The 25,231-nt window shown below is 38.9% G+C and overlaps 1 protein-coding gene across 6 annotated transcripts in view; it reads left to right on the forward strand.

Annotated features, from left to right (window-relative positions):
* The first annotated feature begins 3,677 nt into the window (after positions 1 to 3,677).
* Positions 3,678 to 25,231, forward strand: part of negr1 (neuronal growth regulator 1) — a 156,110-nt gene continuing 134,556 nt past the window's right edge. For 2 of the 6 annotated variants that reach the window (XM_067513236.1, XM_067513242.1), the window contains exon 1: positions 3,684 to 4,264. In XM_067513236.1, the coding sequence (XP_067369337.1) occupies positions 4,095 to 4,264 (170 nt within the window). In that variant the 5' untranslated portion in view covers positions 3,684 to 4,094. Of the gene's footprint in view, positions 4,265 to 25,231 lie in introns of all 6 variants that reach the window. The other 4 variants (XM_067513235.1, XM_067513239.1, XM_067513241.1 and 1 more) reach the window with 4 other exon arrangements.

Here is a 25,231-nt window from a genome sequence, read left to right on the forward strand (position 1 = left end):
CATGACTGCTGTAGGTTTCATATCCCACATGGGCAGTGCAGGCAAAGCAAAGAAAGGAAAAGCTCAAAATAAATCAATGCTTGAGGGCTACATATATCAAACTCTATCGTTCATTCAAAATGTGTTTTGTCTACTACATCTCCAATATAAATGTGCATTTGGACCTTGACAAGGTAAGGTATAGTTTGAGGAATGTAATACATTGCTCCGCAGCCAGACAAGTGGCAGTTGTTGAACTATACTATAATGGAATTCCTTATGTGAAGAATTCAGGCCAAAAGCAAGGGCATTAAGGTTTTCTTGTTCTATTGCCTTGAAAGTGAGGTTAGTCTTTTTTGAAAGCTGAATGTTGTAGCTCTGATGATGTATCTGACACTGCAGGTAGACACATTCTGTGTGTGTTTCACTGTAATTCTCTGTCTTTCTCTTACTGTTACCAGCTTTCAAAAAGTTCAGGTCAATCACCCACAACAATTTCTCTCACCTTAATGCTCGTATAGGTCATTGGTCCCCACTCTCTCATACAGCCAACAGGATCGTTTACTGAAATAGCGCTCCCACCTATGGAGGCAGGCATCTGTTGAAACTTTTGGCGTCAGACACCATAATACCATCGCAAAAATGGGAGCCACAAAAACATTAGATACTACATAAGCATGTTAGGTGTTGCATTTTACAGGCGGACAGTGTCATCACACACCATATTACACTGTACACTGTGTAAAGCTTATTAAATCCTCTGTGTTTCAGGTGAATTTTGAAACTTAATATTTCTTTAATAAAATGTCAATATACTTAAGTCCTGTTTTTTACATTACAATTTACACTTGATTTTTTTTTTTATAAATAAATATGGCGCCACTGGAGTCTTTTTACCTTTATTTTTAAAGGCATCAGACCAAAAAGAAAATCACTGCACTGCAACCTTAAGACCGGCAGTGGTCTCTGATAAGAGGTTGTTGAAGAATTTGAATGCCCTCTGGTTCCCCTCTGTAAAGAAATTCTGACATTAATCATTTTATACAACATTTTTGGTTGAACTCTAAAAGTGTAGAAGTTGTCCACAAAATGTGAATGAATAATTCATGTGGTTAGTGAATTTACTGAGACTACATGTAGTAAATTAATGTATTACATCGGCCTTAAAAATCACACAAGCCAGTAATGCCAATTTAGCATGCAAAAGTAAACGAGACAATTTAAATTTTAAAACTGGATGGGCTAATTTACATTGCATTTTACAATCATGTAATTATTTAAAATACAGTCTGCAGAGTAAACTTGGAATTAAATTATATATCCTTTGAATGCGAGGTCAATTATCCTTACATTTCTCCTCATGGATCTTTCTTATGTACTGTAAAGCCAGGCTGCAGGCTTGCATTTAATAGAACTGCACAGCATTCGTTTTTCGATGTTTGTTGTGATCGATTGGCACACTTCTATGCTGGATGTCATCCATTATCATAATAGCTAACAAAATCACTATTACAGAAAAATGACCCGGCATTTAGCTACTTCAGCAAACAATCACTTTCAATATAGTGCATTACTCATGTTAAATTAGGCCCATAAACTGATGGTGGTACTGTGTGTAAACCCAACTATACCTTAACAAAACAGTGTGGCAACATGATATAAATGGCAAAAAAGGCCTTTTGGTTCAGGCTTATCACTCACTCACTCACTCACTCACTCAAAACAGTCAAGTGGGTTTTTCCTTGTTGTTAGGATATGCTATATTCAGTGTATGATATATAATGCTGCTTAACCACTAAAGGAGACACATGGACAAGTCAAATCTTTTTTCTGGGCTTTTTTCTTTACTTTTAATGATGCTGATAACATTGCGAGGAAGCATGTGTTTTTGGTAATTTTTTTATTATTATACGTGTCACTTCCTTCCCTTGCTATTGAAGCAAATTGCATGTACTGATTTTACTGTGGCTTCAAAAAAAAAAATGGTTATAAAACTCACAAGAAACGTCACAGAGGTGTCCATTACTCAGGGGCCAGTCGTTGTGGTAGTCCACTGCCTGATCTCTTTCATCTTGTTCATAATTCCTGAGGTTATTATGAGTTGAATATTAGAGGCTGCCACTCTTCTCCCTCTTCTGCACAGTGCACTAACACTAAATGGAGTCAGTGTAATTATAACTTTCAGGCTTTCATGCATGGGGAGTTACATTTTCTGAGGTAATTTGACGGGCCTAGAAAAAAGGAAAAATTAACGTTGTGACTGACAAGAGAAGGATGTTTCAGCCCAAAACACCTCTGTCACAAAACGAGTATTTGTACTGATGGTATTATCACAGTTATTAACAGTAGAGGGAGCTTCATGTATGCAAATTAGAATTGTGTTTGTGACTAGATGAACTTTTCACTCCCCCTCTTTTAATGCTTCTTGTCATGGTACATTGGTTGTGGACTCACTTCCAACACGGTTAAACGTCCCTTGTAACCTCTGGAAACCAGTTTTCTGGCTCTATGTCACAGCTAGGCCTGCAAATATAAATGTCTCCCAACTCCTACTTTCTCATGCTGCTAAGATAAACATTTTATCTCGTCAGATAAATAATAACAAAAGATGGAAAGGCAACCCTCACAGAGCCCAGAATGAATTTACGAAGGATCAAGACTCCCTTTCTGATTTTAAATCAAAGATAAGGAAATAGTCTAAAACTTATATCGGTGTTAAAATTGAATCAAACCTTTCAAGAGTCACTCACCCCATTTAATTTCAATGGAGTTGCTCCAGACAGTGCATTTTGATAACATCACAGTCTGCAATCTTGGCACTGTGGTCTGTGCGATACGATTTTAAGATAAGATATCATGAAACTATATTGATCCCCTTGGGGAAATTAATAAAAGAAAAGTTTTGATAATTTGTCAGCAAAAAGTGTTATATAGGCCTCAGAAGAAAAGAATGTGATACTTTTTATATAGGATATAAACTCAAAACTGGAAAACAAAATCAACAATATAACAACAAATAAAACATAAAAAATAACAGTTGCATGGAGGAAAAACAAAAGGAACAACTTGCTGTACACTATGGAATAATAGAGCTTTGTTTTGAGTTAGAAAATCCCCAACTTAACCTAAAATCTTTAAATAAAATGTAATCTCTATTTTAAGCAAGATTTATGACAGGCCAACACAAACTAACTGGTATTGTAGGAAAACTGACTGACAAGTGGTGTCTCATCTGCAGTCATACCACAATCATGTCACTTCAAAGAAATGTATATCATTTCCATGGTAACACCTTTACAGTCAGTTATGCTACCTAAGTCAAAGGGATTAAAGCACCAAAATGCAGAGGGTTAATGCTCTAAAACAAACTTTGCAAGACCCAGTGTGTGAGAGAGAGAGAGCTCCCACATGCTTCTTGCAGTTTGCCTACCCTAATGAAATATCACTCTAATATCCCTGAGATCTTCCCAAAGGGAAGTTTTATTTTAATTTTATTTTCCATAATCTCACACGTTTGCATACATAAGCCGTTTTAAATGGAATAGTATTTGGATGTTGGTAGTATGTGACGTCTAAATGAGTATGAAATCTTCTCCAGAGTTTTCCTGGGGGATACATCTGCGTCACCATCAGTGAGCAGCATTTCTCCTAAATGCTCCGTTTGTTCATTTCCTTATGGGGATTATATAGGGGGTGGTTCTCCAGTTGAAACCTTTAATTGCTCCTACAGTAGATTGTGTCCATACCTACCGGTTTTACTGCTCCATCACGAGCCACTGGGAACGGGTTGCCCGGGAAACGGCCGCATGGCAACAGGATCAGAGCCTGGGGGTTGTCTGCTTCTAGGTCTCCCATTTTACATCGCGTTTCCTCACTAGATGGTGTGCGAGCCATTGGAGAGTACACTTCCCCGCACAGCAGTGGGTTCTACATCCAGCAAAAAACAAAGCTAGGAAACTGCACGGCGGACTATTTCTTTGCGGGGCTCCGAGGAGGGAAAGTGTGGAAATAAAGCGCCGTTCGCCTTAAGGTTATCTCCCCCCCTTTTTTAAGATAACCCCTTCGTTTGTTGCAACAAGAATACTTGGGAAAAGCGACAACAACACACAGCTGCGATGGACATAATGATTGCGGTGCAGGATGTTTGCGTTTCCAGTCAGTGGCTAACTGCGATCATTCTCAGTCTGTGCTGCTTTCTGCCGTCCTGTTTGCCCGCTGGACAAACTGTGGACTATTCGTCGGTTGAAAATGTGGTCAGCAGACAAGGCGACACGGCTCTACTGAGGTAAAACAAGCTAACACAACTTCACTTTCTCCCGCTCACACATACATACACACTCTGTCGGAGTTCCCCCGAAGCTAAACACTCGCTCTGTGACAGCGGTTCATCGGTTTAAACGTGAATGTGGAGTACTTTTCAATGAGCGGTTGTCATTCAGCGTGTGCGACAGACACACAATAGGTCATTTTCCCTCCACCCTGTCCTTGTTTTTGCCTGATGGATGGAGAGAGGTGGGGGTCAGTGCAGCGGGCGCTAGGCAGGACGCTGCTGTTACGACAAGTGTAGACAAGTGTAAAGTTTTCTAACATACTTTCTGTTAGTGTGCACCAGTTCACACAAACGATGCGCTATTTATTTGGGGTGTGTTCGGTTCGAGAGCCGGATTGTAAATGGGACGACACCGCCTGAATGAATCAGCCTGGCACAGACCGTCGCGCACGCACTTTCATCACATTATGCTCGTGTAGTCTCCCGTTTGCAAATGCTGTGAGCGCCACACCATCAGCTTAATGAGCAAAGTAAAGCCCTGCACGCTATTTTGAGTGCTCTTCGCTTCTGTGCGCGTTGCTTTGCTGATTGTTCACTATGTGATGTCGCAGTTTCAAAACGAGGCTGAATAGTGAATGTGTGGTCGCTGTTGATCAGAAACCGAGTGTTCCACTGTTTCCTCCATCCCCCCTCCCTCTGTCACGTAGGCATCGATGCCAGCTGCACAGGTAGCTGCCCATTAAGGAGTAAATTAACTGGCATGGGTGCGGTTTTGAACACTGCACTAAGTGAGTTTCGAGCAGCATTATTATATCTATTCCAGCCTATAATCTAAACCGTCATTATAATATTGCCCAAAAATATGATGATATTAATAGTACTTGGCACAAAGTGATCTAATGCATTGGTTTCAAAACACCACGTTTGCAGTTTTCTTGTGGCTACAATTACAGCAACTCTGTGTCGTTCATTTCAGTTTTTTTTTCCATTAAATTCAAAACTCTTTCAAATACACAAAACACAGGAAAAGTGATGCAATTTCTTTGGAATGTTCTGATAACATCTTGTTCTGCCCGTATCAAATATCCGCTTTGATGGCTATGAAGAAAAGCTATGGGGGCAGGCCTGCCCCATTTCAATATGAATTCTGTGGATGTTGACTCTGAGAGATGCTGGGTGTGGACGCGAATACAGAGCAGCTATCTGTCTAAAGTTCCTCTGTGCTTGGGTTTTAGTCATTGTTGAGGGTTACTTGATTGTTGAGGAGCTGGAATGTCATTTTTAGTAGCTGTATAAAGATAAGTGTCTTATTATGAGGAGGGTTCAAATGTGTTTGTGCATCAAGGAATTACCTTGGCAACAGCTAAGGGGTACTCACTATATTTACCATGTCCCTTCCATACCCAAGGGCCATCCTGTCAAAGAGACTTACAACTCTGTCTCTTTCAGAGAGGGTGTCTGTTTTCCTGGTGTCAGTCTGGTTTTGCTCTGATCAGTGGCAGAGGCTTTGCCTGAATCCTGAAGGTTTATTGGGCCAAAGATTATCTCTGTGCTATGAATCAGCTCAATAAAGTTGCCTCCCACCTCCTGAATAAGGAAACATTTTCCACAAGCAGGTCGTCGCCTCAGTAAATAACAGCTAGAATGCTAGGAAATTGATAGGGAAAACATTTTCCAGATGCTTTCTTTGGCCAGCTCTTGTAGTTAATTAATAGGTTATTCAGCACTTGCTGTAACAGGTCATAGACAATTTTCACTCATGAGAATTCTGGAATGTGAATTTATTGCTGCTGGGCTTGCACCTGATGACCTAGTAGAGATGGCAAACCTCTTCAAAAGCCCTTCTTGCGTCTCTGGATGCATCTAATTGCAAACCACTGTTGTCACTAAAGTGGTGTTAAAGGCAGTCTCTGTCTTGACACAGTCGTTTTCTCAGACCGCACCACAGCTCTGTGTGTTCATTGTGCTGTATCTTTTTTGTTTGCAGCATTCTTGAGGGCCAAGCATCAAAGTATGAGGCCTTTCTATTAGGAACTAAGTGCAGAAAACAGTGCCTTTTTGTTGAGTTACTCTATTGGCCAGACCTCTCACTATTAGAGGGCAATTTTCCTCGACCCCAAAGCTGATTGCTGGCTAAAAAATTTGAACCTTCCTAAATGAGCTTTGTGAGGAGCTAAGTGCTTAGTGCAATGATCCCCAAAACAGCACAACACAAGTGAATCTTCCAACTGCATTTTTTATGGCCTCATAATTTGCAGTTACTCTTTGACTGTGCAATGCAATATCTCTGAGACGTTGCCAATTTAAACTCTTTATGTGATGCCCACATGGAGGGCAAAAAGAGGCCTTTGTTAGTTGGGCACCACGTTATTTTTCTACTGTTTAACTTACTTTTGTTTAGGGATGTCCTGAAGCCACATTTTCCAGATTAAGTACAAGTACTTCTCAATACAGAGTATTGATATGATACTGTTGTGCTTGTAGTATGACTTGCTGGACAGTAAAATCCAATCCACTGCACAGTTAAGCCAAGGAGGGATACTGACAGACAATGCTGGTTTAACAGTAGAGGGGACACATCTGAAGGATGGAAGGTGGATGTTTTAGATGTTTGTTTAAGATTTGTGTAAAAGTTGTGTGTTGTTAATTTTATTAAGGAATGGGACTTAGTGTACAAAGTAGACTGGCTAGTGTAAGTTGAACTTCAAAATATGGAAAAATCAGTACCATGAAATTGGGTTTTTAGTTACTACTTATTTAGATTTCATTTTTACCCTGTGTGTTTGACTGTGTTATACTGGCTAACCCATGCATGCAATTAGTCGCTGCCATTGGTTTATGGGATAGATCCAAAGAGGTGCGTCCACTGTCATATGCTTATTTTCCTCACCTCTTCAATTCAAGACGTTATTGCTGCCCCCATTAAAGTTGGACAGTGGGTCCACATCAATTAAATGATTTGAGCTTCTTGAAGATGAGAAATGGTCCACATGTGTATCGTCACCCTTTTAATCTTGTTTGATTACTTAAAAGCTCAGCCATTTTCAGCCTCTAACGAAGGCCCTTGTGTTTGAAATTAGATGTGCTACTGCTTCAAAACGGTTTACATGAGTGCGTTCAAGTTGTGCACATATGCATTTTTTTTTTTTTTACACACTACAGATCTGTGATCTATTCCATAGGGAGCACATTGTTTGGAGGAGCTAAACATTTCCTTTCTTCACCATCACAGGTTTCATGCCATTTGGATTCAGGTGAATAAACCCAGACTCTTTCTAGTAAATGACTCATAACTCATCTGGCTTTAAATTCGGGGGGAACAGCCAAATAAAAAGACAGTTCCCTTTGCTGTCAGTAAACACAGTATCAGTGGCAGCCTCTTCCACATGGATAACCAGCTGTAATCAACAGTAAAGCGCATGTGTCTGTGCGTTTAGTACTATTCTTAAAGTATGCTTTGTCAGTATTTAAATTTTTCCTATGAAATACATGTATGTATGATATGGTGAGACCTAGATGAAAGATATTCTGACTATTCTTTGCAACGTTTTACATTATACAAAGGCAAGAAACTGTAAAAGCAAATAAGAAGGAGAGAGGCTTTGCACACCAAGAAAAAGAAAATGACCATAGCCTAGTTTTGTTATTTAGTTTGACAGTTGGCCCTCAGCCACAAAATAAGGCCTGCACCATAGACCTTAGTCTCTGTAATGGTGTGAAATTGACCTGTCACTAGTTTTAACATCTGGTATTCATATAAATCTAAAATCATTGCCTCATGTCAACAGAGCAGTTGATGAAAATCTTTTCTGGCTATACATGATTGTACTGGAGCTATGTCTTCTAGCCTTATCTAGTACAAACACTGTGCCATGTATCATATTTCTCAACTGAATCATTATTATGGTTCTGAAAGGTCTTGACATTTACTATAAGCACTTATGCCAGAGACAACATCTAGTTTAAATGGCTTGGTGCCTCCACTCCAGTGCAGACGGTGGTAAGATTGAATAGAGTAATATTAAGTGGCTGTTCAAACTCCACAGGACACAATTTAAAAGAGGAATTGTTGATCTCCTTAACTATAACCATAACTGTGGCTAAGAAAGAGTCTGCACTTTCTGCATCTCAGCACTTTTTTTAATTAGGCTACAGTCAGTTCTGTTAAGAACCATAAGCAAAGCTACCTACAACAGCTTGGCTGGAGATGTAGCAGATATGGTGGGCTCTGAATACATCAGTTAGCTGCCAAATAGCTGAAGTTCCATGCACTCATTTAGGAAAAACCTGGTTTACCTCTTATGACACATCTGGGGGCCACCTGAGTCTGTCACTGTTAATTAAATACCAAACTCCTCTTGCCTCTTTGCTGTATCACATGTTTTATGCGATCAGTGTCGCTGTCATCGCAGTGTTGCTCCCCTTCACAGTCCTTATGTTCATCATGATCTCGACATCTCAAAGATCAAATGCTAGACATGTGATTTGACCTCAATTTTTGGCAGGGAGTACATGCTGTCATCATGCAAAACGATAGGCATCAAGGTTGTTGTTGGTAGGGAAAGGCTCAAAGATGGAGCTATCCATGCAGAGATGTTGCTAATGATGAGAAACTCATAATGCCTTAAGTAAAAAAATCTGACCTTTTCTTTTTAACAGGAGAAAGCCGGCACATTGCAGCTATTAGGGTCTATCTCCTGTAGCCCAAGGGAGGTTGCCTATTTTAAAGTATTCATCAAATTCATTACTCTGGCATCCATTTGCAATAGATGTGTTTTAATACTGATGGAAATCAGCCTACAATGTGACAGAGCAGTGCTAGAGCCATGGCTATAAGGCTATAAGGCTTTCATAGCAGCTGCATCCTGTAAGACCTCCGTTAAACCCACTCCACAGAATCCAATTAAAACTCAGAACCTGTCAGGAATTGTTTTACATTGTCATTAAGCTTGTTGTTGAAAGATGCCTAATCTTTGTTAGATGAAAATGTACAAAGTTGCAAAGCAGTCTGTGAAAATATGAGTTATCCACAACAACCCTGTAGACAATATTAATATCAAGGCTTTTTGTAATAAAAAAAAACTCATCTGAAAATGATGCTTATTCGTAGTAGAAGGACAGTATTTGAGATAAATCAAATGTTCTTGTTTATGTGTGGTTATGTCTGATGCATTTAATAGTGTTAACTCATCTCAAAACATAGGAAATCCAAGCCAATTTAAGAAAGCAGCTTTTTTCTGGCTTTCTTCCGCATATAGCATTGCTGGCTGATTCCAGATTCTTGTAGTTACATGCCATGATTTATAGTCATACTTGTCTGTTTGCAAACTTATAATTTAAAAGACAAGTTTCCATATGCTAAACCATTTCTAAATACACTACATTTATGGTCAATTTAGGAAATTCAATCCATTGTACTTTCTAAACATTAAGCATTTCTAATTCTAATATATTTCAGTTAGCACTAGAGTGATTGAGTGCCCTAGGGAATTAAGGCCTAAATGGAAATGCTTTTTCAAGGTAAATCCTTAGAGGAAAAACAGATGCTAAACTAGGCTTTAAAGCATTTCTGTAATATTCTTATAATCACTACAATTATAGGGCAGGAAAATGCAGTTTTTACCAGTTCCTAGCTGTGAGAATCCACATAATTGCAATAATTCCTCAGAAAATTCTCAGAGGCATGTTTTAGTGTTGTGATAAAGCTATAAGGCCTAAAATTATACTTGACTGACAGTGACTGGAGAGGCAATAAGGTTATCTTTTAGTTATCTTTCTATAGTGAAGTTTTCATAAAGTATTTTAGTATGAATTATTAATGCAACTAAAAAATAATGTCAAGTTTACCAGCAATGAGCCACTGACAAACAATTAAATGAGTGTGTTATAAACGTGTGTAAGCCTGCTAGTGCTGCCAAGTGCTGTAACAACCTGGGTATTTGCACATTATCCCAATAATTGTTTGGTGAAGCTGTTTAATGATCACATCTATCCAATGCCTTTTAGCATTAATTCTACTTACTAATGTTGTAACATCACATCACTACAGCAGTATTTGCATTGTAAGACATTTTGGAAATAAAAACCGAATCGCTAAAAAGCACTTGGAAAGAAATGTCTGGGCACGTGGGATTAATGAGCCCTGGTAATGAAACCTTTCTGGGATTACAGGCAGTATTTTATTAAACTATTTTTTATTTTTTTGTATATTATTAATATATTTATTGACCATTGCTAATGGCATACAAAAACCATGACATACTTAATTCAATTCAATTCAACTTTATTTATATAGCGCCAATTCACAACAAAGTCATCTCAGGGCACTTTACAGAATAAAGTCAAGATTATAAAGATATATAAAGAGAACCCAACAATTCCCCCTGGAGCAAGCCATAGGCAACAGCGGAGAGGAAAAACTCCCTTTAACGGAAGAAACCTCCAGCAGAACCAGGCTCAGGGTAGACGGCCATCTGCCTCGACTGGTTGGGGTGAGTGGAAAGGGGAGAGAGAAAAGAACAGAGCAACAAAAAGCAACAACAAAACATCGGGCAGATTGGTAGGACCAGTAGCTTCACGCTGGAAGACACACAGCTTCAAAGCCGGGGGACACCTGCAGAAAGGGACAGAGAGAGGGGGACAGAGGAGGACAAAGACAACTACGGGAGAGAACACACAGAGTTAATGACATACAGTGGTGACAATTGGGGGATGAGAGGAGAGGAGAGATGGTCAAGAGGAGGAAAGGAGCTCAGTGCATTGGGGGGGTGGGTCCCCCAGCAGTCTAAGCCTATGGCAGCATAACTATAACTAACTATATGCTTTATTAAAAAGGAAGGTTTTAAGCCTAGACTTAAAAGTAGAGAGGGTGTCTGCTTCCCGAATCTGAACTGGGAGCTGGTTCCACAAGAGAGGAGCTTGATAGCTAAAGGCTCTACCTCCCATTCTACTTTTGGAAATTCTGGGAACCACAAGTAGGCCTGCATTCTGAGAGCGAAGTGGTCTACTGGGATGATATGGTGCTATGAGGTCTTCTAAATATGATGGAGCCTGGCCATTCAGAGCTTTATATGTAAGAAGCAGGGTTTTAAATTCTATTCTACATTTAATTGGAAGCCAATGGAGAGAAGCTAGTGAAGGTGAAATATGATCTCTCTTGCTAGTTCCAGTCAGCACTCTTGCTGCAGCATTTTGGATTAATTGCAGGCTCTTTAGGGAGTTACTGGGACATCCTGACAGTAGGGAATTACAGTAGTCCAACCTAGAGGTAACAAATGCATGGACCAGTTTTTCGGCATCACTTTGAGACAGGATGCTCCTAATTTTGGCAATGTTCCGTAGGTAGAAGAAGGCTGTTCTAGAGATTTGTTTTATATGTGAGTTAAAGGACAGATCCTGATCAAAAATAACTCCAAGGTTCCTTGCAGTAGTACTGGAGGCCAGACTTATGCCATCTAGAGTAATGATATGGTTGGACATCATATCTCTGAGATTTTTGGGCCCAAATACTATGACTTTAGTTTTGTCTGAGTTTAAAAGTAAAAAATTGTGGGACATCCAGGCCTTTATGTCTTGTAGGCATGCCTGAAGCTTTATTAACTGATTATTTTCATCTGGTTCCATAGATAAATATAGCTGGGTATCATCAGCATAACAGTGGAAATTTATGGAGTGTTTTCTAATAATGTTGCCTAAAGGAGACATATATAAAGTAAAAAGTATTGGTCCTAACACAGAGCCTTGTGGAACTCCATAGCTAACCTTTGTCTGCATGGAGGATTCATCATTAACATGAACAAATTGAAATCTATCAGATAGATAAGATTTAAACCAACCTAGTGCAGTTCCTGTAATTCCAATTTCATGTTCCAGTCACTGTAATAAAATGTTATGATTAATGGTATCAAATGCAGCACTAAGATCTAACAGAACAAGTATAGAGATGAGTCCAGTATCTGAGGCCATGAGAAGATCATTGGTGACTTTTACCAGTGCTGTTTCTGTACTATGATGAACTCTAAATCCTGACTGAAAGTCTTCATACAAATTATTCCTATGAAGGTGATCACATAATTGTTTTGCAACTACTTTTTCAATTATTTTAGAAATAAAGGGGAGATTAGATATTGGTCTGTAATTGCTTAAAACACCTGGGTCAAGACAGGGTTTTTTAAGTAATGGTTTAATTACAGCTACCTTATAGGCCTGTGGTACATAGCCTGTTTCTAAAGATAGATTTATGATATCTAATATGAATGTATCTATTAAGGGTAAAACTTCCTTGAGCAGCTTAGTTGGAATAGGGTCTAGCAGACAGGTTGCTGGTTTAGATGAGGTAATAATTGAAGTTAGGTCAGAGAGATCTATGGGTAAAAAGCAGTCTAACAGGGAGTGGGGCCTTATCGATGACTCTAGCACTGCTGTATATGAAGATCTATCTGTAATTTTTGGGGGGAGGATCTGGTGAATTCGTTCTCTAATAGCTACAATTTTATTCATAAAGAAGGTCATGAAGTCATTGCTGCTCAAAGTTAAGGGAATAGTAGGCTCAACAGAACTATGGCTCTTAGTCAGCCTGGCTACAGTGCTGAACAGAAACCGGGGGTTGTTCTTGTTTTCTTCTATTAATGGTGAATAATATGCTGTTCTGGCATCACTGAGAGCTTTTTTGTACATTTTTAAACTATTTTTCCAGGCTAAATGAGATTCTTCTAACTTTCTGGAACGCCACTTCCTTTCTAACTTTCGTGTTTCCTGTTTTAAGTTGAGTGTTTGTGAACTATACCATGGAGATCGCCTCTGCTGATTTACTGCCTTCTTTTTTAGAGGGGCAACACTATCGAGTATTGTACGTAGTGAGGCTGCAGAATTGTCAACAAGATAATCTACTTTGACAGGAGTAACATTAAGGAGACTACTTTCCATTGTATTAACATATGGTGAAGCAAATGATGAAGAAATAATTTCTTTAAATTTGTTGACAGATTTTTCACTTAAGCATCTGCTATAGTGGAATTTTTCCCTAACTGCTATATAGTCCGTTATTGTAAATTCAAATGTTATTAAAAAATGGTCAGACAGAAGAGAGTTGTGAGGAAATATGGTTAAATTATCCGCTTCAATTCCATACGTAAGGACAAGGTCTAACGTGTGACTAAAACAGTGAGTGGGTTTATTTACATTTTGGGAAAAACCAATTGAATCTAATAATGAATTAAACGCAGTGCTCAGGCAGTTACTGTCAGCATCTACATGAATGTTAAAGTCTCCCACTATAATGACTTTATCTGTACTAAGCACTAAATCAGATAGAAAATCAGATAATTCAATCAAAAACTCTGAATAAGTGACTGGAGGACGGTACACGATAACAAATAATAGTGGTTTTTGAATTTTCCAGTTTGGGTGTGAAAGGCTAAGAGTAAGGCTCTCAAATGAGTTATAACTATGTTTAGGTCTAGGGTTTATTGATAAGCTACAATGGAAGATTGCTGCAACTCCTCCACCTCGGCCTGTGCTTCTAGGAACATGAAAATTAATATGACTTGGGGGGGTTGACTCATTTAAACTGACATATTCTTCCTGCTGCAACCAAGTTTCAGTGAGACAAAATAAATCGAATTGATGATCACTTATTAAGTCATTTACTAACAGAGATTTAGAAGAGAGAGATCTGATATTTAATAATCCACATTTAATAGTTTTGGGGTTTTGTTCTGTAAGAGGAGTAGTCTTAACTTTTATTAGGTTATTATGATTAACTCCTCTTGTTGTCATATTTACTTTATGTAATTTAGGTCGGGGAACAGACACAGTCTCTATAGGTATGTGGGAGTTGTGGGGGGGTGACGGTTGTAAGGACACTGCAGAGAGGCGTGTAGGACTGGATCTCTGCATCCTAGGCTCAACTCTGGATTGTCATACTTTTGGTTGTTTAATAAAACCAGCCATATTTCTGGATAAGAAAGCTGCACCATCTAAAGTAGGATGGATGCCATCTCTCCTAATCAGCCTAGGTTTTCCCCAAAAACGTTTCCAATTGTCTATGTAGCCCACATCGTTTGCTGGACACCACCTAGACAGCCAGCGGTTGAATGACGACATGCGGGTGTACATGTCGTCACTGGTCAGATTTGGCAGGGGGCCAGAGAAAATTACGGAGTCCGACATTGTTTTGGCAAAGTTACACACCGATTCAATATTCATTTTAGTGACCTCCGATTTGCGTAATCGGGCGTCATTAACTCCCACGTGAATAATAATATTACTGTATTTTCGTTTATCCTTAGCCAGGAGTTTCAAATATGATTCAATGTCGCCCGCTCTGGCCCCAGGAAGACATTTGACTACGGCCGCTGGAGTCTCTAACTTCACGTTTCTGACTATGGAGCTGCCAATTACCAGAGTTGGTTTCTCAGCGGGTGTGTCGCTGAGTGGGGAAAATCAATTAGAAACGTGAACCGACTGGTGGTGAACCTCGGGCGTCTGTTTAGCATTAGATCTCTTACGAACCGTCACCCAGCTGGACTGGCTTCCCGGCTGCTCGGGAACTGCCGGGGGACAGCTAGCAGGGGCTACGCTAGGTCGGCCCGCACCAGCTACCGGGGCCTGACTAGCTGAGTTGTTTTCCATGGTGCGGAGCTGTGCTTCCAATTCCCTGAGCCTCGCCTCCAAAGCTGCAAAAACCTTACACTTATTACATAAACCATTATCACTAAAGGAGGCAGAGGAAAAACTGAACATAAGACACACCGAGCAAGTGAGAGAAGGAGAAACAGAGGGAGACAGAGAAGCCATTGCTAATGGATAACTGCTAAGCTAACGAAGCTAATATAAGTGAAATGTGGAATTTGTAAACTTTAGCTGTTTATGTTTTGCAAAAGCAGGTGCTTGTGTAATACAAGCGTATGTTACGACTAAGTATTAATTCTTGTGTGAAGAAATCACTTATTTAAGTAAAAATAACAGCTACAATTAATCAGTAAACAGTCCTTCGGTAGAAACCCAAGAGTGTGCAGAAACAGGAAGTGACGCAATACGCTTACCGCACGAGCAGCCAATCCCTAGTATCCTGTGTGAAAGTCCTCTACTTACCAAAAGGAAATGTATTCAAGGTAGAATTTTTAAGTGTAGTACTAAATCTAGAAATACTGAGAACCGGCTTTTAGAAATATTTGTAACCTCTTCAACAGCCACAATTTCCCCACAACCCTAATTTGCATTATTGTAACTCACATTAGTTAGTGTGTAGAATATTAGGATGCTGTGTCTGACAGCTGTTCCAGTGTACATTCCTGTTTACAGGTTATTTGTTGAACCATGTACTTTTTCTGCTTCAAATAACATGCCAACATGTCACTTCTTCACAGTCTTCACAAAGAGCTGAAAGAGTTCCTCGCAGCTCCTTCAAATGAATTCCATAATCAATCAGTTTGTATCCCCTTGTGTTTTTTTGATAATTAGCTTTGCTATTCTAACAAAGTTGCATTGTCTCATTTCAGTCGAGTCGAGTCAAGTTATATACCAGCAGGTTTGGTATGCCACTAATGTCAGCAGGCTATAGACAAAACTCGCTGACATCAGAGTTTGAATCCTGAGTGATGGAAATGCTTTAAAAGAAAGAGCACAGGCACAGGGGTGGTACACTTTGCTTTGTATGCTGAGCATAGAAAAAAACCCAACCTTTAGTAACCTTGTGAGAAACACAAAAAAATCCTGCATGGAAACATCAGCAGCAGGTATAATCATGGATTCCTGAATTCTGCTCTATTTAGTCCAAACAGTCTTCTTTCACATATGAACTATGGACAATATCTGAAGAATCAGCTCTGGACATTGTCCTCCGTTGTCATTTCACACATGTAACAGACAACAGGAGATTGACTGAATCAGAAGTGTTCTCACACTGAGAAACTCTTGGTCAGCACATACAGGAGGCACAACATAATAGAAAAATGATGCTGCGGGAAAAAGCGTTTCGTTTACAGCACATCAAAGGTTAATGTCAAAAAAAAAGAGAGAGAGATACTGTGATAGTCCCCTGATAGAAAGGTTGTCAACATGCCAATTTGCTGAATTCAGATCTTCTTGACAGTTCTGGGAAGAACAGCATGCTCTATCCTCGCACCGGCTCATGCACATAATCTGCACTTTGTACTAAGGGGCTCGAAAGATAAACTCCGTGCATTCTCCAGAGTATGTCACTTGGACATTTGCATTCTCACATACAGGGCGCCTCCAGGTAAAGTCTAGAAAAGATCAGGATTCCATCGCTAATGTGAAAGAGGCTCAAGTGAGCATGGTGAAACAGTTATGCATTAAGAACTTTAATTGCTGTAAATCTCCATATCTAGCTCTAGTTCTGAATGCTTGAGACCTGTGTCCATTGAGGTTTAGTTGCATAACTTCATGAATGAATCATCATCATGAGAGAAATTCAATTGGCAGGGGGGTGGGGATCCATGGTATAGGCTTGTGGCTTCGTAACCTCTCCTGTCACTTTCGCTCTGCTGTGTTTTGAATTTATGTTGCTGTATTTTATGAGCAAATAAATAATCTAAGCTAAACTAAGGGTAGAGTGGTCGATGTCATTATACTCCGCAACATCTTTATGTGTCAGCATGGGTTGAGGCTGAAGGGACCACAGGTAAACACGAGTTTGATCCTATGGGAATAATAAATCAAAAGTGTTGACACAATGTCATCTTAGCAATGACCTACAGTAAATTAAAACAATCCAGAGGGATTTCAGCTCTGGTAGAGAGTATATTTTTGTCCTTACATGAAATTCAACATCAGTCTTGTATGTTGGGTTTTTATCAGGAGGACACATTTTATTTCAGGAAACGGTAAAGTCATCTTAAATGCTGTCCGTAACATGTTTAACATGCTGAAATAGCTCTGATTAGAAGACCATCATCTCTTATAGGTCACATATATTTCACTACTCCAACAGACATACCTATGCATTGTTTCAGTGTTCAGAGGTTTTGTCAAAATAAACAAGAAATATTGACTGTAGTGTGTTTTAGCACTTCAGTTAGATTCCTTATATGTTCATGATGGCTGGGTTCTAACAATTGATTAGAAACTTCAGTAGCTAAAACGTGGTACGTATTGTCATAATTCATTTGCTTCTTTGTTGGCACGGCTAAAGAATTTTAATTAGAGTCGCTCTGAGCAGGGTTTTTTTTTTGTCACTGTCATCTGCATAATGAGTGTGTGGATTTCAGACTGCTGTAAATGTTTGTAGGAGCCGAGTAATTGGAGAGTCTGCATTGGTAATTATTAGTAAATGGAGAAAGAAGCAGTGGAGCAAATCAATATCACTGAGAATACTGCTACCTTTTGTTTCCAGTGGGGTCAGGAGTTAAGGTAACAGAAAAGATTAAGGAAAGCCTAATTTGTGAGTCATATATTAAGATTGTTCAGTGTTTATGCACAGTAAAAAGGGTTAATACTCTATACTATATGGTGCTGTGATCCTAAATAAAAAATTTCCGAAAAGTTTCTCATTTAATTTCGTTAATAAAAGAGAGCAATAACAAATGCCCCAATTGGATAGCTGCTGCCTAATTCTAGTGACAACAGTATTCAGATATTAACTCTTTGCTTTTTTCCTCAGATGGCACAGATTGTTTGCTAACAGAAGAGTGATTTTGTTAAACAGGACAAAATCTGGTGAGGCATATTTGAGTCAGATTTAACAGTCCCCTCAGCCCTTGACTTATTATGGGAGCACTGAACACTGACGTCCATCACAAAGGTAAGTGCTGTGATATAGAAAAGGCAATGGGCCTGTATTGTTTAAAAGTATGTTTTAGAAGTAAAATGTAGTCACCATCTGGCTTAAATAGACTAATAGACGTATAAAAGTTTTTCATTATGGAGGTAGAAATATATTACAATTCAACAGCACCGACATCTCTCGAAAGAATGATTTGTCAAGGAAAAACTTTGACATTAATAGGCTGTCAAGCTCTGTCTCAACCTCACCATGGCAGGGAGCTTGACTCAATCTGTGCTAACGTTAAACCGCAAATTCATCAACTGATCTATGAGGCTGCCACTCATTAGGATTCTAATTTTAGACTTGGGTTTTGCTATTCATAATGGGACTTTGATTTCTCAACACTTTTCTGTAGCTGTCTGACTGTCGTTTTCCTCTCTGTTCTACCTTATCTCTACCCATCTGTCTCTGTGCCACTCTTTGCACCTTAATTGCATCTAAAGGTAAGGCAAATGTAGTCGTGATCAGTTATTGCCTAGTAATGGAGGAGCTGTCTGGAATTCTCTGTAAACTCTAGAGTTTGTTCTGTCTAGTATTTGGTTTGCCTATACTGAAACCCTGTTAGATTTATAATGTTCTGTTCTATGTGATATTTAGCAGTTGACTTGTGCTTAATCAATTAGAGAGTGGGGGGGGGGAAATGCAGGCTAGACCCTTATCAGTCATCATAATATAATTTATATTATTTAAGGCAGAGAATAGGAATGCAATACATGCACAAATACTAGTACCACCAGCTTTTAACATATGAATCATTTTATTCATTGCTGTAGGGGTTAAAAAGTTTTTCACTCGACCTAAAGACAGCTGTACACCAGCAATGTTAACAAGTAATACTGTATTTCTTAAAAATCTTCCACATCTCAAAATGAGAGCATCTAGGCAAAATGCAAATGACAGATTATTATGAAGAATTATCTGTTACTTTAGGTACTCTGGTTAATTTTGCAACCTAATTTATGTTCTAATAGTCCATTGGGGTAAGATTTTGGGATTAAAAGCATGGCAGTAGGTGTTAGCATTGTGTTTGCCATTTGCCCAAAGCACCTGTTGCATACATTTCCAGGGCTTCACAATAACCCTTGCCCACTTGCCCAGGGCAAAAAAAAAAAAGTCTCTTATTGGGCAAGTGGAATGCGTCAGTTGCTTGATTAGCAAGTTAAATATGATGGTCTGCAGTTGGCTATGATATAATTCTATTGTAGAGCTGTATGCAGCGTGTTTGAGCTTAAGGTGTCCATGATGTGTAGTAATGCAATGAGACTGGGTCATTTTGTCTTTCGTTTAATGGTAAATATTCTGCACTTATATAGCGCTTTTCTACCTATTGGCTCTCAAAGCGCTTTACACTGCTTCTTATTCACCCATTCACACACCGATGGGGGAGCTGCTATGCACTCACCAGGAGCAACTAAGATGGGGTACAGTGTCTTGCTCAAGGACACTTTGACATGAGGAGCCGGGGATTGAACCAACAACTGTGAGATTGGTGGACAACCGCTCTACCTTCCTGCGCCACAGTCGCCCACAAGTAATGCTGTCCTACCTCTTGTTACAGACTTTACCATAACTCTGTGAAGCATTAGTTATGTGGATTTGCACTACATCTAAAGTGGTGACCGTGTTTTGTCATATTAATGTAACATACATTAGCTTTCTGAAGAATTTTTCAGCGACTTTTACAGACACGAGCTGCAGCCTGCAAATTAAATGTATTCTGTCTGAATGTGGCAAATTATCTGTGTTAAAGTGTAGAAAATATTCATTGAGTAGCTTCACATTTTGCTGGTTATTTAGCGCTGATTGATGAATTTGTGTGCATTGACAAACTCACAAACAGTCTTTAAACCTTACCCCTCTAAAAGGCCGAACCCTGCTGCAGTCTAAAGAAGGTGCCTAAACTTTTTCTTCAATATTTTATATTGCGCTGCCACAGCGGTACAGCTGTGTTGCTGTGGCAGTGCAATATAAAATATACACAATAAAATTATGTTAAATATTGCCAATAAACTAATTAGAAGATTAAAACAAGCTCACAATTTTTTTTTCTCAATGTGAGGTCGCATGATGGGGGGGGAAATGATGAGCAAAGCACAGCAGGTCACGATGTTTGTGAACTCTACAAAAACATAAACTCCAAAAGTTCACAAAAGATTACAATAAAGTCTGGGATATTAACATATTGACCAGATGGCTGAAAATCTTGCGACTTGTGAAACTTGACTATGAAGTGGGCTATTTTACCATGAATAACCATGCAAAACAAAGGCACTGCCTGCAGGTATCTGTGTACTGTTGGTGCATCAGGTAAGAGACCATCTGCTAGCTACTAATATCTGCAACAATGAAAAATAAGCAAATAAATCAGCAAATTGTTTTAAGTTTATATTATGTTTTCCTGTTAATATTTTCTGCCTGTGTGTAATTGATTATGTATTATTCAAAGGACCCTTACTGTCATTCATGTCATGCAAATGTTTTAAGCGGCAAAATGTAATTGTGAATCGGGCCCTTCAGTACTTGGACCAATTAGCTTGGTAAATACAGATGTAGGCATTCAAGGTTTTGGTCTCTGTTGTGGGAATTGGTCAGTCTTACGCCAGATGATTGTCTTTTGTGCCAAGTAATGGCATGTGACTACAGTATATTATCTGTTGGTGATGCTCAGCTTACAACAACTTAAACACAAATAATACTCAGACATGATGGCCTTAGTTTAAAGCTCTTTCACATGTGACAATCGAGTTCATGCCTCCCTGAAGGTTGCTCCGGGGTTGCATTTAAACTCAGTGTCTAGTTTTGCTCTCAGTATGTAAGAGCTGTGGCTGCACAGTGCACTGTTTTGAGCCTCTTTTTGTATTTTCTGTACATTTTAACTTTTTTTTTTTTTTGTCCTTTGAAAACCTCCCCCCATAAAAGAAAAATGAAGCTGCATCAATGTTTATGTGATCACATTGATCTAATTCTGTTCAGTTTAAATCTTATGCCTCAAGTTAAAATTGGTTTTACCAGGGAATTACTGTGGTCCTAATCTTTATCAGTCAGGCTGAAGTTATTTTTGTAATGCACAAAATATTCAGCTGGATTAGACTGGTTGGAGTCAGGAATCATTTTCCAAACCATGGGGGGAAAAAAGCAAAGGCAAACTTCCTCTGAAAACAGCTGCATGCCTCTATCCCTGTTTTCACAGACTCACTTCTGCAAGTGTAAATTCTCTTTTTTTAGATGCTAATGATGGCGCACATTCACCCTACTTACAACTGACTCATCAAACAAACCAAAGCAAACAAATATACAGGTACATAGCAAAATCGCCAGTTTTAAATTAACTTTGAGATTGTTAAATTTAAACTTTCTAAATGTTAATTTAGCTCTAGTGATTTTGTTGAGTCTGTATAGGAGTACAGACTAATCGTCTCCTCACCCTCTCAACAGTGCAATTTGCGCTGCTCTATATGTGAGGTGGTGGTCATGGGGGGGGGTTCTACTCTCAGCTGATTCCAGTTATACACAATGCCTATTGCCTCTTGCAAGCAGAAACTCAGTAAAGGTGCTTTTTCTTTTAAAGTGGATTAGCACTTTTAGTAATGCTCTCTGTTGCATAGTTGCGAGTTTGCGAGGCAACAACGGACCAGTGGGGTGGATTTATTTGTGCTTAAAGGACTGGACAATAGAAGAACCGGCCCAACTGTCTGCCAGAAGTTAGGTGTTTTTATTTGTATTTTAATGAAGTCGTCACTGTAATTCACAACTCTCAGGCGTGAGGCCATCTCAATGGTTGCCTACCTGCTCCCTGCCCAGCACGTTTGTAGAGAAGTTTGTTTTGCGAATTTAGTCTAGGGGAGGAGGAGAAAACTGTCATTTAGTCAAGGGGAGGAGGAGGAAACAGTCCAGTGGCAAAAAAAGATAGAAAAGAGGCTACACAGCGTGAACTGTGTGAATTTTTAAAACTTAGACACTTACAGGCCACTTTAGTCTTGCAAAAAAACAATACATTACTTAAGAGCTGAAATATAAAGGTTTTTCTTCATTTTCTTAAATTTTATAAATTGATAAATTAACTACATCTTCTAAATCTAAATGGGGATTTTGCTACATTGAAAAATATTAAAAACGTAACAAAGCAGCATTGCTAGGATTAAAAGTAAACCGCTCTGAACCTCAGTCGATGACACTATTATCGATAAACTGGCTGTTCTCCCTCGGGGAGACACAGACCCAGACTGGGTGCCGCACTTAAGCGGGGCAGTATATTGTTGAGATCAAAACTGGCAATGCAGAAACCTTGGGTCAAATTTATAGACTTAATTTGGATAAAATACAAAAATCAAATGTAATTGGAAGTCAGACCTGCAGTTTTACAGGTGGCATGTGAAATGTGCTCACTTCAGGAGAAGACACAACCTATAGCAAATCTTATGTCCATCACACCATCTGTGACAATGTCAATATGAACATTGGGTTATGACAGTAGCTTTGTGGAAGATCACATTTTAACTAGTGCTCACCAAGAAGCTGTTAATACATCTAGACAGTAAGATTCAGTACTGTGGACTCGGGACAAGGACGACACTTTGCGACACCTGGTGACGACTCCAAAAGTAGAGTACAGCAAACAGCACACTGATAGTACGACAGTTTGGCTACATCTGAAGGTGTAAAGTCAGACTACAGATATTATATTAATGTGTCAGATACACATGTAATCAACAAGCTTATGTTTTCTTCTGTTCATGTCATTTTCTGTTTTTACTTGTGATCAATATCAATGCTTCTGTAGAACCCTGTCATCCCTCAGTCACAGGAATCTTTCTACCAGCTGAACCACAGCAACATTTATATTAGCAACGTGCATAAATCTTTATATGTAGACAACTAAGCAGCCATTCAAGGATTTAGCCCAGTTTTGTAGCAGAAAACTTCAGCTACAGTGCTCTTCTACTGATGTCTCAAACCCACAGAGTGTGGGGTTGGCAGTGTTAACAACCATGCTTTAATTCGGAAGCTTTTTGATCAGAAAAATGATACTATTTCTCTCTGGAGATATTTAAACTATCCTCTTTAACCCCATCACACTCGCAAACTCGCAACAGAACAACACAGATTTAACCTCATAATGGTTCTCCATACTGAAGTTAGACTTTTTTTGTTTTTATTATTATGCTCAGTTAGTGTTATGAAAAGGGGATTACAGCTCTGAGCTAATTAACATCCAGTCATAGGAGCTACAAATAAAGTATTTGTAGATAATACAGTGTATGTAGCTACCATACCTCTGTTCTGTTAAATGTTGGTGCCAATTGTTGGATTTAAAACATCCACCGTTTCATCTTACTGGATTTTATGAGACACAGGCAGGTGCCACAATAGAACTTCCCCGAGGCATGCAATCAGCACCCAGCTTCTACACTACATTCTGCAATCTCTAAAACAGCCAGTTGTGTTCAGTGGAAATGTGTGGGCCATGTCTTTCTACTGCAAACCTCTATCCAGGCACTGTCTTTGATTCCAACACAATACCCCTGCTGCCTTCCTTTCTGCACTGTGTGTCACTTTCATTACAGAATATTCACCCTTGTTTTTGCCAGTGCAGTTGCTAATGGGTAGTCTTTTCAAAGCCAGTAGAGGATAATCCTGTCATCTTTGTTTTCATGGCCACCTCAGGGCCATTCAACAAGTTCAAAAGAAAAAATCTGCACTGGCATGTTTGTGAGGTTGGTTTTCACTGCTGTGCTCCATATTTGCCATCACAGACAGAGCTACATGTGAAAACAGGTGCTGTGCTGAATGACTTAAGTGGCATGCACTTGCTCACTTAAGGAAATATTTGAGCCAGATGCTTTATTGTGTTGTGTTGATGCTGATGCCAGTGTACAACAACCCACAAATTCAGTGTTTTTTTTAATTAATTTATTTTTTTTTGAAACAGTTGCACCCCTGGAAATTACTGCTTTCACAAAGACTTTTAGCTTGTTTACCAATATTTCCATCAGATGTGTTGACATGTTAAACAACCACCTGATAAATAGCCATACTCTCTGTGACAGGTCAATGTGCCTATTCAAAGATGATTACATTTAGAGTCTTTGTGGCTGCCACAAATTTTTTCTCATATCCTCTATACAGTATTGACTTTGTGTTTTTTGTCTGGGAACAAAATGAATTCACCTTGAGGGAGCAACGATGTTTGATTTGATTGTGAAGACTGTGGAAGGAGAGCATCTTATGCACTCTTGTGATGAGGGAATATTTTCAAGTAGTGTACCACAGATCACTGTAACAAAGAAACTCTAGATTCTTAAGCTTTAGGGAAGGAGCATCAAGGCTTCCTCACTTGTCTCAGTAAATGACAAGAATAGTGATGTTGACTAATACCAATGTGAAGTTCTGAAACTACACGATATCAACAGTTGTGAGAGGTTTTATCACACTTAGTTAATCCACACTTAATAATCCAGAGCACATGTAAACGAGACAGATTTTTCAGGAAAAGTGAATCTGTAATGTAGAAATTAAGAAAAAAAATTAATTATTATTGTTGGTGAAAAGATAATATGTAAAATGGTAATACATGAAGATATAAATGTTTGGGGATAAATAAATATGCATATGTACATCAAACATGTTGTTAAAAACAGCAAAAATACAAAATGTCTGAGCAGTGACACCCCGCCAATCCGACTATTGAGCTGGTAGGTACCTGCTCCACATGCTTGCAGGCTCAGTAGGTCATTATCACGCAATATCATTTTTTACAGTATTGTTTGGTTTAAACACAAAAGTTGTCTAGAACAATATTAAACAATTTTTATAATTGCTGCAATTACGTCAGTAACGTTAAAATATATCTACGCTATGTATTTTGTATTATATTAGAAAATTTCATTTCAAGAAATACCATTAGCATTTTTCATAAGTGAACAGTGTTTTAAAATAATAAAATACACTGGTGGAAAATATGAAATTGGGCAGCACGAAGAGCATTTCATTTGAAGAACATAAGTGACATAATGTTCACTCAGCTGAAATCAGGTCAGCCTTCCACTCAGCTATTGTGTTGATAGGTGCAATTAAATTACACCTACATTTGCCTAATGAATTGTTTCAGCAAAGCCATAGTCATCCATAGCAAAAGGTTAACAGTAGTAAGAACATATGTAGGAATTTGATTGTGAATTAGTCATACAAAAAGA

The sequence above is a fragment of the Channa argus genome, chromosome 8 (genome assembly GCF_033026475.1).
Source record: "Channa argus isolate prfri chromosome 8, Channa argus male v1.0, whole genome shotgun sequence".
NCBI classification, from domain to species: domain Eukaryota; kingdom Metazoa; phylum Chordata; class Actinopteri; order Anabantiformes; family Channidae; genus Channa; species Channa argus.